The sequence below is a fragment of the Pleurodeles waltl genome, chromosome 3_1 (assembly GCF_031143425.1).
Source record: "Pleurodeles waltl isolate 20211129_DDA chromosome 3_1, aPleWal1.hap1.20221129, whole genome shotgun sequence".
Lineage (NCBI taxonomy): Eukaryota > Metazoa > Chordata > Amphibia > Caudata > Salamandridae > Pleurodeles > Pleurodeles waltl.
In genome coordinates, this window is record NC_090440.1 from 1,351,160,066 (window position 1) to 1,351,177,466 (window position 17,401).

General features: G+C 47.3%; 1 protein-coding gene across 2 annotated transcripts in view; it reads right to left on the bottom strand.

Moving 5' to 3' along the window:
• The window catches only part of MFRP (membrane frizzled-related protein), a 135,455-nt gene that overhangs the window by 72,337 nt on the left and 45,717 nt on the right, over positions 1-17,401 (bottom strand). For both annotated transcript variants that reach the window (XM_069224848.1, XM_069224847.1), the window contains exon 2: positions 510-621. In XM_069224848.1, the coding sequence (XP_069080949.1) occupies positions 510-621 (112 nt within the window). The remainder of the gene's footprint in view (positions 1-509; positions 622-17,401) is intronic.

Genomic DNA, 17,401 nt, shown 5'->3' on the forward strand with positions numbered 1-17,401 from the left:
TGCTGCCCTGTTCCATCAGATCATTTGTTCTCTGGTCTACTGCTTCTGTCCTATGTCCCAGGTCCCATGCCCTTGAACTCTTGGGTCCTTTCCATAACCACTGCCCTGTACTTCTAGGCCTCTTGACCTGTGCCTCGTTCTGAACAGGGCCAATGGCCTTTGTAACCGAGGCCCACTGCCCTGTGCATCGCAGAACATCTGCTCTGTCTCATCATTCATCATGGCCATTGTTTCACAGGCCCACTGCCAACTTCTTCCTATGGTCACTGTCCTATAACCTCCAGGGTCTCCATCTTATGCCCGTAGGCCCTCTGTCTTTTGCCCCAGCTCATCTGCCATGTGCCTCCAGGCCTGAGCACCAGCCCCCATGCCACGTGGCCTCCGCGCCCCAGGCCCTCTAGCCCGTGACACTGAGGTCCTTTGCTCTGTGCCTCTAGGCCCTCTGACGTATTGCTTCAAGTCATCTGTCCTTTGCATCTCAAGCTCACTGACACTTGAGCAATTCTCACCCGACTCCTGCCAACATCTTTCTGTTGAATTGGTGTTTTCTTGCTCCAGGGGCTGGCGACCCTCTAACGTCGGTTCGCTCTCGGGTTCGAAGACAGGATTACAAAACTGAACCTGCAGAAGTGAGAACAATAACTTGCTTCTTGCATGGCATTTTAAATAAAACACTCTACGTTCTGAGTTTAATATTCATTAACTACAGCCGTTTTGTCTTATAAAACTTACAAAGTTCAAAGGCGATGTCAGCCTTGTTGAACCAACTGGGCATGTGCCCACCTTCACTATTAAAATACCCTAATGGTAAAGTGTGATATATTTTACTCGTGCAACCAATGCTTTTGTGTTAATACGGTTGAAATTGTATTTTTAAAATATTTAAACTGAACAAACACTGCTGCAATAGGGCCCCGTGAAGAGCTAGACGCATTCCAGTCTTTTTACTGGAGCTCTTGGGCCGGAAGTAGATTGCCGAGGAAAGGATAGGCTGGGGAGTTATGTGTAGGAGGGTGCTTGATAGGGTACAAAGGGGGTTGGAGACGGGAGGATCGGCCTCTTCGGCACCAGCAAGTCACACTGAGCAGAGGTTGGCCACCCACCCTCCCACCCTACATGTAAGAAGACGAGAAGGATGGGTCTGGTTTTAAGAGAGGATGACAAAGATGGTTGGGGGGTTCATTGCCAGTTTTTAGGGCAGGTTGCTTGTTGCGGGCAGTAGATGGGGAGGATGGAGAGTCAGATGTGGGCTTGTCCACCCTTCCAGGGGGGGAAAAAGAAGTAGGTGAAGGATGACAGACTGGGGGAGGTCCGAGTCAGGCAGGGGATAAAAAAAAAAAGGGTGATGTGTGGGAATGGAAGTGGAATTTGGGTGAGCGAAGGATAAGTGGTGGATTGAAATGAGAATGGAAAAAGGGGAGTTCCAAGGCTAAAAAATAAATGTTGTTATTTTAGTTCTGGTTACATTGATGTGCTATCATATTGAGCAAGACTGTCCTAATAAACGGCTTTTTGCACAAAACAAGAGTGTCGGAGTCTATGTCCCGAACAAACTTCACATTATATACAATAATTTGCATGCTGTTCTGCAAAATGCAGAATGAAGTTTTGTGTAAAACCTAAATGTTGACATTGTTACTGTTGTTCATAGTATTTGTATCCCTATTCATAATATTGCTTGGACCAGAATATCTGGGAGCATATTTATTAATATTTAACACAACGCTGGGAGGCAAGCAAAGTTGCTGCACTGTGCTGCGTGAAAGGGCAAAAGCACAAAATCAGCACGTGAGGAAAGAGGAAATAACAATCGTAAAAGGCATGGGGCCAGATTTAAATGGCCTTTTCGCCATTTAAATCTAGTGACGCTCCTGTGGCGCTATGCACAACCATAAGTACAAGGTGGCGATAAGCCACTTTTTGTGGCTTAACGCCATCTTGTAAATTATGCCCCTTCATATGCAGCTCTTTGTGTGGAAGGGCAACACCCATTGTTCCACAGCAACACCCACTGCATTTTGATACCGCCGCAGATTTAGGAGTTTTTGTAAACCTGAGGCAGCGCCAAAATCTAACGCCACCCTACTGTGTGGCGTCAGCATGGCACAACGAGGAGAAATGCTTTAGTTTCTCCTCGGTTTTAGCTCTTTCTATGCGTGCTTCATTCAACATCACACATAGAAAGAGCAAATCGCCAAAGAAGATTGTTTTTGTGCTGTAAGGTGTCCTTCCTGCACAAAAACAATCTCCCCCGCAGTGCAGCCATGTACCATGGCGCATGGGTGGCTGCGTTGGCGCTCGGCAGCATATTTAGCGCTGGCGCAGGGGGCAACACAGGGGTGCGCTGTATTCTATTAAGTACATTGCATTCCTGCATTTTTAAAATGACGGAGCGCTGCAGTGCCAAATGTGGCACAGAGCTGCGCTCTGTGATTTTCTTTTAAATCTGGGCCATAGTGTTTTGACGCACTCCAGGTTTAGTAGCTTTAGTAAATCTGGGAATGCACCAAAATCCATGCGTGGAACATTGGAACATTGGAACCCCCATGCTTCACCCGTGGAACGCCTTCCAGCTGCGTTGTGTTACATATTTTTACAAAGTCACACAAGGCAGCAGGAATCACCCCTTGTATAGCTTTTTATATATTACTGAAGCCTTTGTGTTTTCATTGCTTTGCTTCACACTGTGCAACACAAGAACAACGTTAATGCTTCATAAATGGGGCTCTGGCACATCAATGCCCAGCATTTGAGAAACAGCTGTTTGTAAGAAGGCATACATCAGTACGGAGGTAACAGCCCAATCCTGTGTTTACCACTGGGGCAGATTTGACTGCTCAGTGGTAGGCCTACAACTCTGTGTCAGACAATGTCGGACTGGGACACAAAACAGGCCCTGGTGCCTAAATAAAAGTGGCACCATTAGTAACTTAAATAGCTACAAAATTGCCCATTTACAATCTAGGGCAGTTTTGAACTTGTAAAGATATGCTGTATAAGTGTTTTTCAAGTTCTGGAAAGAAGGCTGCATGCATTTGTGACTGCTGCAAGCTGTGGTTACAGCTGTAGGTAGGAGGCTTCTGTTAACTACCGATAATTAACTGCCTGAACACAGGTTGAATCTGTGAGTTGTAGGGGCCTGCAAGGAACTGGGAAATATCTGTGTGCAATGTGATATGTCCCAGAGTTGAGGTTATACGTTTGTGTGGGGTGGAGTTTGCTGCCCAACTTAAATGTACCTGTGTGTGAGAGCTCACAGACCAGAATTCAGGGCCGAGAGTCATCCCACTGCTTGCATTAAGACCCATGATGCCCTTGCCATGGCACTGCCACAGCTGCGGTTTACCTGTGTGTGTGTGTGTGTGTGTGTGTGTGAGGATGCAGCATAGTGGTGGGGTTCCCGCCTACTGATGGAACTACTGTTGCATGCGTGAAAGTTTACTGACCAGAACTGGGGTTTATAATAAGCTAGTAGAGACTGAGGCCCAATTTGTTAACGTCTTTGCTGGACAATGCAGCACTAAAAATGTCTGTGTTGCCAGCACCAGAAGATTCTTCCATATAAAGCATTGCTTAGGTCCACTGCCTGCTCTTAAAAAATGAAACACCAATATTTCTTTTTTTTCTTTTCAAACGCATTCAGTTTCATTAAAAAATTAAAACAAAAACATTTGCTTTAATAAAAACCAGGCCATCATCCCTGTGATGGCTGAGCTTCCTAATGGGTCACAACTTGCGACCAACCTAGACCTACCTCATTAATGTGCATGAAGGAGGTCTATTTGCAACCCACTTGAAATAGCTAATGAAATTCTAAAGAGTTTCATACATTAGGAATACCGATTTCCTAAATGCGGTTCGGAAAATAAACCAGTATTTCTACTGTTAGTACATGTGGCCCTAAACTTCTTATGATATAAAATGCATAAGAACAAGCGAAACACAACAGATGAAAGTAAGGAAATGTAATGAGTACAGTGTAGGTGTCATAGATGTAGTGCATAGAAATCTGAACCTAAAGCCCTGCACTCAATCACTATGACAAATCACACTTGGAAAGTAATAAATCACACATTTGAAATGAATGTTGATGTTGACTGAGAGGCACACATCAGCAAAAATAAATGCATTGTATCAGAAATGACAACCCTTCATTAAATATAGTACTGTATCTTTGAGCCATTGTTTACTGCACTGCCTTACCCAAGATAAAATGGGATCACAAAGACAAATAGGGAAAAAAGCATCAGGAATGGGTTAGGTATGCAAAAGCAGATAAGGGTTTGTTAAACAATTGGAAATGGAAAGGTAGGCATAGGATGCTGGGCTCTTGGTCAATGAAGGGGTTGAACTAATTGGTCATAGCCACTGTGTAGTTTTTTTTTTAACTTTCTTGCCCTCCTAAATGTATTGACATGCATGCTCAATGATCACCTTTCCCCACCTATAATGTCACACCACAAAACAGTCCATTGTCTATCTTTCCATAAACCTGTGTCTGGTCTCCAACATGCCAATCACACCCACCTGGGGGAAGCATAACTCTGTACAGTGGGTGTTGTGAAGGGATTGACAGCCCTACAACTCCCGGCAGGCACTGTTCCACTATCACTAAAACCAGAACAGCCTAGCCCAATCCAAATCACCACCTTTGTCAACTCCACATTGGAGTGTATGCTGTGTGTGGGTGGAACAGGCAGTAGTAGGTCAGCAGGCACTGGCATTGTCACTCCACCCAGCCAATACTGTCTTCTCTGCTACTAGGACCGCTCTTCCTCTACTCAGCTTTTGCCATGTACTGACCTATGGGGATATCAACTGGAGAGTGTGTGGGTAGGACAGGCAAAGACAGCAATGCCAAAGTCAGCAGGCACTGGCAATGTCACTCCACCCAGCCAATACTGTCTTCTCTGCTACTAGGACCATTCTCCCTCTACTCAGCCTTTGCAATGTACTCACCTATAGGGATATCAACTGGAGAGTGTGTAGGTAGGACATGCAAAGACAGCAATGCAAAGGTCATCAATCACAGGTAACTCAATGCAAAGCACCTGCTCACTATGCATCTGTCCTAATATCCTTGTACAGCAACTTGCTATGAAAGTTCACTTACCCGAGAGTTTAACTAATGTATGCTGTGAGTAGTACTTGGTGTAACATGACTGTAAAAGCCAGGAGGAACAGTCCCAATTACCAGGACACTCTCCACAATGATCTTGTGCTGTTCTCTGTTAATTCACAAATGCATTTTACCTACACAGGAGTAACCAACATACAGATCATGATACACTCTGTGATGTGCCTAATCAACCAGCTCCTGCTTGAGCAGATACGTCAAGATGAAAATAATGTGGACAGGAAGGACAGCCAAACCTATGTGCCCAATGAATGTAGGACAACTCAAAGCTACCAAGATTCATCATATAAATGCTTGTGACAGAGCACATATTCACAATGCACTGACCACATGATGACAACTAACATCTACAACAACAAGGATCCAGGTCTGAACACATAACAATCTACTAGGCCTTGAGACTGGTTTGTCTGCACTGCTGGAAAGGTAGGGGTATATAAATAGACATCCAAGTGCAAATATACTCTGACCTCATGTAGCAAGGTGATTGAAATTGAATTGGTCTGTTCCCCAAATGTCAGATGTATACAGTTAATAGCAGATGTGCCTCTCCCATAAGGAACAACTGCAAGGCCAATGTGTACATGGCCTCAATCAAATATCACTGCAAACTGTTGGAGGTACATGTCACAATACAACCTGGAACATTCTGTCTCTCACTTCAACAGGTCTACCTGCCACTGGGTACACAGACACCAATCAAGAGACTGCTGCCTTCCTCTGGATCAAGCCCTCATTGAGGATACTACTCCTGGACGTGTGGATGTTGAAGACGGAGTTGGCCCATCTGGGGAACCTAGTCAGACGACACCGGTCACCTCACCCTAACCACATCGACTCCTCCCAGCCCAGTTGCATCAACATCTCAGGTAACCAGACGCTCCCCAAACCTGTGTCTGGTGGACAGAATCACCAATCTTGTGCTACCCAGTCCAGGTACCTGAGTCACATCAAACACCTCAGACAGTGATGGACCTGGACGCAGTGTTTGGGGCCAAACTGTGCCAAGGGTGCAGGCACGTGGGGGTAGGACGCATGGGAGGGATGGGTGGGACAGCGGAATGAGGCTGGTGGGGATTGGTCTGGCCAGGACACCATCACCCAAGTTTTGGGAGCATACTAACGGTCCCAGTGCGTGATGGGCCAGGCACTCACCGAACTGAGGGATGGATTCACACCATGAAATATTGCAACAGTGGGGAGGGGGGCACAATTGCAGCCTGGCCTCCCTAATAGGGGTGCTGAGGGACATTAGCACTACCCTGAGCAGGGATCGAGAACAACACCAGACCCCTTCCATTGGCCTAGTAACCTGCCAGGGGAAGGACCTGCCTCAGGCTCCCCTGCCTTTGTAGCTGAACAACCTACCCTCCCCCACAAGCGGGACATCTACCCATACATCCAGGAGGTGCAGATGCCAAGAACTCAACCACAGCCAGCAAGTGACCTCTTCATGATGGAGCCCCTTTGTGTGACACAGATTCACTCTGTTGACTGTTCTTCACACACTATCCATTTTCCAGGATAGTAGGGCACTGGACTTTGGACTTCAAATGTTGTGGCAGCTAATCTAATGATTACATCCACCATGATTGATCCCTTCACTATTTGTCTCTATTTTTACAATCAAGTTCCACCTTAATTTTCTGAGCAGATGTGATTAAACACTACTAGCACACAATCAATGCCTAATAGTGATTTGTGAACATCGGGGTGTGCAATGTAAATTTCATGTGAAGCAAATGAGCAACTCTTAAGGTGGTAATGTTAGGAGGGCTATATCACAGGTAGTGTCAGGCTGAGGATTACTAGCAACACAACAGAAGTGGTTGCGCACACCAAACGTTTAATTTACACTGCACAGCCCATAGGCTGAAAATATGTCTGCACCGTCTTTGCCAATAATGTGTGAACATTTTTGCTTCTGGGTACATATCTTTAAGTACCATCCCCCTGGCCACCGAATAAAGGGCTATGTCAGACCCTGTTCCATAGTATAGGAAAACAGATTGGTGAATGCTGTCTCCTGCTTGAGCCTTATCACTTACCAAAACCAGGTCTATTCAATTTAACATACCCCTTGAGACTGACAGAGGACAGTACAACAGTCTCTAGTCAGAGGCCCTCCTGTTACAATGGTCAGGCATCTAGTGACATGTTACACACCTATGCCAGTGTAAATGCACAGGCACTATGGCCTGCAATGAGGAATCACATCAACATCTACTTACAGGTCATACAGGAGCATTATCAACACAATATGAAGGGAGAATGGATGGATTGAACAGGATGCCATGTCACAAGGCCACATGAGCACACACATGAAACCAAACCACTGTACCAACATACCAGGACAAACAGGTCTCATCTGCAGCTCAGATAACTATCCTCCCACTGTCCAGGCAGCCGGGCATGGAACTCACACAACCCAAATTTGCAATACACAATACCTGGATCAATTCCATGTCCCCTTCACTTGTCAGGCCAGCTACAGTCACCTGCCAATGACACAACTGAAAAATGCCCACATGAGGATTGCATGGTGAATAGACCTGAAAGGAAAAAGTAACATACTAGGAGTTTAGGCATGCAAAGGCATACATGAGACACAAAAGTAATTTCAAAGTTCTATCCTCAAAAGAGGCACATTTTCAAATCTGATGTAGCCAGCAGACCTGGCGTGTATGATGCATAGCATTAAATGCCCTGTTTCATGGTGACCGAGATACCCTTCACCACAAACCTGACTCCTACATTACCCCATGTAATCACAGTAACCACAGCCCATCACATACTTACACTCAAGTGAAGTACTGATTGATGAGATCTGCCTGCATATCTCCACCTTCATCCTCATCACTGTCATCCTCACTTGGCATTTCAGGAGGGTCACCCGGTGGCACTGCCAGCTCTCCATCATTAGAGATGTATGGGATGTGTCTCTTCAGGGCAAAGCTGTGGAGCATGCAGCAGCCCACAATAATCATACAAACATTTCCTGGTGAATAGAGGAGGGCTCTACCGGATTTATCTATGCAGCAGAATCTTGGCTTCAGGAGCTCAAAAGCCCACTCCACGGCACAGTGTGTACTTCCCTGTGCCTCGTTGAAGCTGACTTCCCCTGGTGTAGTTGGGTTCCTCACTGGTGTCAACAGCCAGAGACAATTTAGATAGGTAGAGTTCCGTGTAAGGAAAAGCGACATGCATGCAACCATAAGTCCAGAGCAACGTCTCTCTAGCAGCAGACATAGCATACATGCACACATGACATATGTCACTTACCAACCAGCCAGGCCCTCTCTGGGTACAGTTGTGTCATCAGCTGGGGTATTGCGCTGTTCTGCATGATGACGGTATCTGGGTACCAGGCAAAGCCTTAAGAAATGTAGAGGTCCTCCAAACACACTGCTTGGACATTGATGGAATGGAAGTTCTTTCTGTTCTGATAGACCTGTTCATTGAAATGGGTTGGAAACACGGCTACATGGGTATCTTCAGTGGCTCCCACAACATGTGGTATTTGTGCCAAACCATAGAACTCTGCTTTCATATGGGCAAAATCCTCACGTTGAGGTAAACAAATGTAGTTGTCCAGGTGTTTCAACACTGCTGTGAGTACATCCTTCAACACCAAACTGAACATAGGCTGGGACATCCCAGCTGATAGGGCCACTGTGTTTTAGAAGGAACCTGTGGCCAGGAAGTGCAATACTGACATGACTTGTACAATGGGTGGTATGCAATTTGGATGACACATAGCTGGCATCTGATCTGGCTCCAACTGACGACAGAGTTCCATGATTGTCTTCTTATTCAGGCAATAAATCTGCATGATATGTCTGTTCTCCATGGTCTGCAAGTCTACTAGGGGACAGTACACAGGAGGCTGTCTGATCATTTTCCTTTCAAGGTAACTATGTGGGACAAAAAGTAACAAAAGGCTATGACTCAATGTGTTCCTAGCAATTTACAAAATACATGCCAGATATGAAATGTGTCATGTCATGTGAGTCACTGTAAACATGATACGGAAAACACACCAGGGCTAAAACCTGCACATTTGTGAAACAATAACGTTCTGTTCATCTACATGTGTGTGCAAAACCTCTATCTGGACAGCAAACACAAGTCCAAGCACTCCAGAAACTGCCTGTGAATAAATGCCCTAAGGTCTGGATTACACAAGGGGGAGAGGGTGGTGGCTGTACCCCCAATAATGTAGTCACATCTGCTGGACCACATAACTACATTACAATGGAAATGATTGACCTACATGACAGGACAAGGCCAGCACTTACGCAAGGTCATCATTTCTATACTTCTGACACATCAATACATATCTTGTAACAGCACTGTATACCTCGAAAATGAAGGCTGCCTGACGTCCTCGACTGGCCAATAGGAACCACCCGCAACTGCCAGCAGAAGTCATCATGGCAGTAGGTGGAGGCTTCCGTGAGGGACACTGCCATAGAAGAAAATTGCTGTCTGTGGTGGTCTTCGCCAAATGACAGTGTCCGCCAACAGTGATGGTTGCTTACGTGGTTGACGTGACCGCCATTTTCTACAGAACCTCTCACTTGACTCATGATACTGCTGCAGTAAGACCTCCACAACCTATGCTGCTGTGTACCACCTCTGGGAGCAACCATGCTGCGTACTACAGGTGATAGGGCCCCTGCCTTCTCACCCAGTGAGCTGGAGAAGCTGGTGGAGGAGGTTCTACCCCTGTATGGTCTGCTCTATGGTGCACCAGAGGAGCAATTAAATGCACCATGTTCACACTATTCTCTGTACCTCAACTTATATCATCTTTAATCATCTATGCTTGAGACCAGTTTGTATTATTGTGCCTGCAAAGTCCTGTGGGTGAGGTCAGTGTACATCAATGGTTGGGCATGTATCTATGTCAAGTGACAGGTTTGTGGCATTGAGATTTGCGTACTCAGCTAGGTGAGGTGTTATGACAGCCATCCCCATGTGGTTGCATGACAGCTGTAGGGTTGAATGCATTTTGTATGTGTTGGTGGGACAACATTTGAGCTCTTTTTCTGTCTGCACAGAGATCCCTGGTCACTTCTGACCTTGTTGGCCTGTTGTTCTGAAGCCAGGTAATCATTCACTATGCCCCTCAGGTCTGCACATAGGCCTACATGATGGACTGTGATGCAGGGTATATGTTTGGGACATGGGGTATTGTGTAGGTATGTCTGCTCAACCTGCAGAGAAGGGGGCATGTGTATTGTCACTCATTCCATAACTGGACATCTTGGCTGGTATTGTATTAGTTTCCTTTTCCACTACCAGTATGACTTTGTGACCACTCCCTGTATCCCTGGACAGCATGGGATGGTGCCAAAACATGCCTCACTGCCAATGTGCAGCTTCTTGAGGCCATGTCCACTAATTACTATATGAATTGCATGTAGGCAGGATCATAATCTGTGACTGTTGTGCTCATAACATCAGTGAAAATGTGTATCACATAGCCTTGACTGATCCCTTGATCCCGTACCCCTGTTGTCTCTTTCATCCAGCACTGATGTTTCCAGTGCAAGCGCCTATCATTTTGGACATTGCACATCTGCAGGCAGTGTGCAGTTGAGTGATGTAACATGATGTTGGACTCTGTGGTTATGGTTATGAGTCAGAATGTGTACAATGCAGGCCCCGGTTTCTCCTTAAGTACTATAGGTTTGGTGGACACACATGTAGATGTGTGTAGCTCAATGTTGATGTGACACATAGACCACCACCACCAGAGGTGGCAGGCGCCTGCATCAGTAGGTGCACATACCCACACATAGAAAGGTTTGCGCACTCCCTTCAATGTGGTCGAGGCACAAAGTGTCTGTATGTTTGCTTGCTGTGACATGTGAAGACTGTATGCAGCGGGTGGCATTTAGTGCATTTAGTGGATGTTTTAGTGCATTGTTTGCAGTCTGCTTTACCTGTCAACTGCCACTTTGTGGGATCAGTTCCATCATGTTCCTGGTCAAAGTCATGTGATTAGCTCATGTTCCACCAAGGTCAGTGCTTTACTACCTGGCCAGTGTGAGCCTGAGCGGCGGAGTGTGTATTGTGCACCCTAATGGGGAGTGTTTGCAGTCAGGTCCCCGAGTCCAATGCTTGCTACGTCCCACAAGTGGACAGGATGGTTAAGACAGGATGTAAAGTACTAGGTGCACTGACATCTACGTGATTCAGCTATTTTGTATGGGATTTTTGGACATAATATTATGTGTTGCCATTTGCTTCCATGCAGGTAAACATCCATCAGAAGAAGGGGATCTGGTGTGCCATCGCCAAGAAGGCGCAGTCCCTGGGGGTCCACAGCCAGAGAAGCGCACACTATTAGAAGAGGTAGGAGGACCTGAAACACTGGGCCAGGAAGACCGCAGAAGCCCAGCTGGGGATGTCCTCCCAAAGATGACAGGGTGCCTGAAGAACCATGACCCCCCCCTAGTGGCCTGCTGGCAGTGGCCTATCCAGCCTTGGATGGGCGTTTGAGACAGCACAGCATCCACAAGGGGGTGAGTACATAGAACATCATTATCGAACCTTTAGCAGGTGATTGAGTGAGGGACAGACTGCTCCCCCTGACAATGTAGTATGTGTCATGTGTCACATAACCTCTAGGAACAAACTGGTGTAGACAGGATATGTACTTCCAATTGGGATGCTCATCCTTTTGGTGCTGGGACCTAGGACTAAACTATGCTGAACCCCCCGTCAAAATGCTCAGCATGGATCCAACATGACTGTATCTAGTGTTCAGATATTCTGGTTTGACTGGTCTGGTGGTTGTTAGTTTCCAACAAAAGATCACACCTAACAAATGTTCTGGTCCAAAGGTAAGTAGGATGTAGGTCATTGTCATGTGTCTGGGGGTATGTGTGGGTTGATTTCAACTAACTGGGTGAAATTTTCCTCCATTTAATATTGGATGCTGGCTCCTCATGAAAGTCTGTGATGCATGGGTGTCCATCATACATGTGACATTACAAAGTTAAATATTGGCAGCTGCATCATACTACTTTCCCTTGGTAAGTGGAGAATGTGCATTGTCATGGATGATGTGTTATCATTGTAGTTAACATACCTCGTGCCAACGTGTCTGCATGTGCTCCATTCCCACTAGGATACATACATATGCAGAAGATGTATGGCATGTGCTAGCCATGCATTTGGGATGATGTTGTAAACAATCAAAGATATATGTTCATGGTGTCCTGTTGTAATTATGATACGTCTGCAATGGTTGTCCACTTTCTGTGATGCCCCAGACAGGACTGTGTCCCCGTCATATGTAATCAGACATAAACATTAATGCCTCATAGTATGTCTTAAGTCATGTGTACCTGCAGTAGCCGTGATGGACATGACAGGTAGTGGCAGGATGTTGATCCACTCAATGGTGATTTGTACCCTTGATGTGGTATAATAGTAGTAGTTTGACTACACCTGTGTGTTGTTTGGGAATTGTGACCTGCCTGTATGGATGCATCATGGATTGACTTGCAGTGATGCTTGCATGACATGTGCATGTGGTCAGGGATTCATCCACAGACAAATGCCAGGTCTGTGCCCTATCATCCTACATGGTAAGGTTGTCCACAACAACCACACTCAGAAGTGTACATGGAGATGGGTATGAGACATTGGTGGGGGACATCCAGGGCCTAACAGGGCCATCCATGTTTGTATTCTGGAGACATCTCTCCATGAGGTTTGGGACCTGACTTCATTTTTGTTCCACGTGAAACCACACGTGGTGGGCATCTGGGTGGCCTCGCTACTACCGCATTGACTCATTTTGGCAATGTGTGACTTATGGAGCTGTACATTTTTGTGAGTTGTCCATGTGACATTGATGTTTCCATGGCGCCTAATCCAGGTATGGCAGCTTTGAACCAGTGATGTCTGCCTTTCCTTTCCAACATCACTTATTGTAGAGACATCATGTTGGTGCAGGTTAGATGTGTTCATAGGCTTGTGTGAATGTAATTGGTAGGGTACCTTACAATGATATCCATTCTTGGCTATAAGTTCCATGTGGTGGGCTGCATGTGGCATAAGTTTGCTGTGGAGCGGCCAGCAAGTTGGGTTATGGTTAGTGTGGTAGCTAGACTTAATCCTTGCTATTGTAGTTATCGGAGAACAAGATTTGCTCATGTGTTTCATTAGTGAATCCATATGGGATGTATGTTTTTGTTTTGGCACATGTTGGTTGTGAGAAAAGGCCTCTTTGTGACATGGTTAGCCCCCACTTTTTGCCTAATGTTGATGTGTCCTAGAAATTGTAGTGCCCAGGGCCCCTGCTAATCAGGTTCCCTGGGCCAGAGCTCTTTCCCTATATCTGTTGTGATGCATTGCCACAATTAGATACACCCTTAGCTACCACTATAAGCCCCTAGTAAGTGGGTACCTATGTGCCCAGGGCATGGGGTACTATGGGTAGGCCCCTGAGGGCATCAGCTCTGATTGTGCCAGGGCCATGCATCCAGATGCACCCAGCACTGCCATTGCAGGCTGAGTGTTTTGGTGCAAACCTAAAACACAAACTCGACATGGCACACCACCTGTGTGCCCAGTCCACCATACACTGCATTTACTATGGGTAAGACACCCCTCTGGCAGGCCTTACAGCCCTAAGGCAGGGTGCTCCATATTATATGTGAGGGCATAGCTGCATGAACAATATGCCCCCACTGTGTCTTTGCCAAACCTGGGACATAGTAAGTGAACAGATCAGCCAATTTTAATACATGTGCTGGACACTGGTCAACATGAGTTTCCCAGGTACATGATGGCCACTGTGAACCCTAGGCTGTTTGGTATCAAACAACTCAGAATGATAAATCCAAACTGGTGCCAGTATTGGATTTATCCCTAAATGTACCCAAGGGCCACCTTAAAGGTGCCCCTTGCAAAAGCTAATGATCCTGTCATGGTTGCTGACTTGTTCTATCCAGCTGCCACCGCCGGACAGCCTATTTACAAACCTTAGGGGAGAGCCCTTTCTTTCCGGTTTGTAAGACAATGCTCTGCCTGTGTGGAGGAGCTAACATCCCCTCCCTCTGGAATGTGCACTGTCCTGGCGGTGAGCTTCAAAGGGCTTACCGCCCTTGAAACTCAACCCCCAAACCTGGCGGGAGCAAAGGCGTGAAACCTCACAAAGGGTAGGAGGAGTGGCTTCACCTGGCATGCACTACCTCTAAGGTGTTGCCTGCGAGGTGGACTCCCTATTTCATTTTCATCCACTTTGAATGGAAGAAAAATAGCCAATTAGGTTTAGGGAACTGACTCTTCCCACAGGACGTGGTCACTATAGTCGGTGTAGCCACCCGAGGGTAAGTGTTCCCTTGGTCACTACCAGGTTCCCCCTAAAGCGTCCACTAAATTCAGTTTTTAGTGGCCATCCCTGGCCCAAGAAATTAGATTCAAAAGGACAAAGAAGACCAGCCCAAAGAAGAACCAAGGCATGAGAACTGTGGAACTGCTGCACAAGAAAAATATGCCAAACCCTGCCTGCTGCACCCAGGATCCGACAATCACCGCTGTGGAGGAGCTGGACACTGGACTGACCTCAAGAAACCCAGAAGATCTTCAGGCTTCCCAATCACCCAAGATCTCCCTCCAAAGTGGAGGTACCACTCTGCAACCAACAAAGTACCAACAACCCAGTGAGGGTCACTTCACTGACTGACCGATATCTCCCGAACCGGAAGTTGCAGCCAGATCCAATGACACACCAATGACCGCTAGGACAAACCCCACAAGTGTGCCGAGCTTTGTGGCACTGTGCCCTCCAGTGGCCAAGTCGTGCCAATACCCTGTGTACTGGTCAGCTGACATCGGACAACCAGAACACCAGCTCCCCCAGAGCTGAAAATGGACCAGGAGGAAGCCCCAGTCGAGGGACCTCAGGAACACCCCAGAACCTTGTGCCAGAGTGCCCCCGTTGTCCTGTAAGCAGCCCTCAAAGAGGCTTACCTCCAGCTCCAAAGGGCTCCATTGCACACAGCTCCTGGATCACCAAGTCTCTCTGCACCTGGCCGTCCAGAGCCCTACGAGGAACCAGCTGTGCCCCAAGGGTCCCTCACCCCTTGCGACCTTGACACCGCAAGGGGACCCCAAGGCACCACCTGTAAATCTGCATGAACAACCCTTTTCCAGGTGGTCTCCGTCGGTGGCCCTCACCTGCTCTAAGAGACTTTTCAACACTGCTGCCACCGGAACCAGGAGCCACCTGAACCTCTCCAACTGGCAAAGTGCGCCCACCAACGACCTCGGCCAACCTGCGAAAGCGAAACTTGGTAAACCCACTGTGTGATTCTACATGCATTTTTAAAAGTGACTGCCTATTGATTCCTATGGTGCGTAATTACACACAGAAAGACTGCATTTATTAAAACTTTAAAAATCCATATCTTAAAAAGTACTTTTGATAATCTTGGACTTAAAATTTATATAAAAATCTGAAGTAATTTTATAAATTGGTCTTGAGTTATTCTTTCGAATATGTGAGATGCATGATTGATACTATGAGTACAACAAATGCTTTGCAGTTCTCCAAGATTCGCCTAACTGCTCAACCTGGCTACCTCAAAAATTAGAGCATTAGGTGATCTAGTTTTTGTCTCCGGAAACCAACGTGTGGTTGCCTGGACCCCCTGCACAGTGTGCCTAGTTTTGCATATTAAATAGAGGGCCAGCCTCCTACAATGGTACCACTTAATGCAGTGGGCCACTTGACATGATGGTATGTTTTGTCTCTCAGAGTTGGGATTGATGTGTCATCATGTACCTATGATGACCTTAATTCACTTTCTGTATTGCAGCATCAGCACCAGCAGCTGAAGGAGATGGGCGAACCAAGTGGGGAAGCAGCTGGCCATGGGACTCAGGTCACAAGACCACTGAAGGCGAGGGACCCAGTGGCCCGGAGGGCAAAGGGATGCCACAGGGGACATAGGATGTGGCTTTACATCATCGGATTCCTCCTCCAGTAGCCACTCCCTAGTAGTGGCGGACCCATCGGGGACCACCCTAGCACATCTTTGTCTGCCACCTCCATTCTATTACTGCCCTCCCTCTTGCTCCCAGTTGGCCATGCCCATCACCCAAGAGTGTGGGCATCTCCCTTGCCGCAGGCACCTCTGCCCCAGCCCCTGTTACACCTGCTGCCCTCAGTGAGGAGACTATTGACCTCCTACGGTTGATCTCTGTTTTTCAGATGGCCATCATGAATGCCATTCAGAGACTGACATGCTAGATCCAGCAAAGCAATGCGTTCCTGGAGGGCATTTATGGTGCAATCTCTGGCATACAGAGATCCTTTCAGGCTCTGGCCTCCACACTGACGGCAGCCAGTCATCCCTTGTCTCCCCCCCACTCCACCTTGCTCTTCTCATTCCAAATCCCCCTTCACTGACCCACCCAAAGCACCCAAACAGACTCACATGCATCCACCTCAACAGACAAGGCTAGTGCCACAAACATAAGCACCACAAGACACAACACCGGCAAACACACAAACAGCATCCACCTGCAGACGCATCAACAGTCACAACTAACCCTGACACCCCTCCAGCATCACATCACAACATCTGGCACACCTACAGACACCACAACACCAGTCACTGATCCAGCCACCACAACTATCACACCCGCAGACACCACCCTAGCAGACGCCCACCCCAGTCACCACTCCTGCAGACACCACAACCACAGAAAAACATACATGCAGCACATCCACCATACCTGCAGTCACCACCCCAACTGACACCCACCCATACACCAAGGCATCCCCAACACCTCAACCCCCCCTTAGACCAAGACACATAAACGTCCTCACTCACCCACCCAACAGACTTCCACCACACACATGCACACCTCCCACAAACATGCACCCAAAACATCCACCCCAACACGTCACACAACCACTCCGTCAACCTCCAAATCCCAACCCAATTCTGATGCCCAACCCTGTGTCTAAGAAAGTGTTCCTCTGTAGTCTTGACCTTACCTGTGTTCTCCCCCCATTCCACCCCCAAAAGGTCAGTCATTCTCCCCAAGGCCATCCATTCCACCTCCAAGACCTCCCATGCCCCCCCTGCAAGCACCCGTGCCCCTCCCCCTGCCAAGAAGAAGCTGGCCTCTCCCAAGAAGGTTCCCTCCTCCAAAACCCCCCTCCAAGACAAGACCCAAGCCCCCCACACCCCAACCCTAATCCCTGAGGTGCTTGCCTGCCCCAATAAT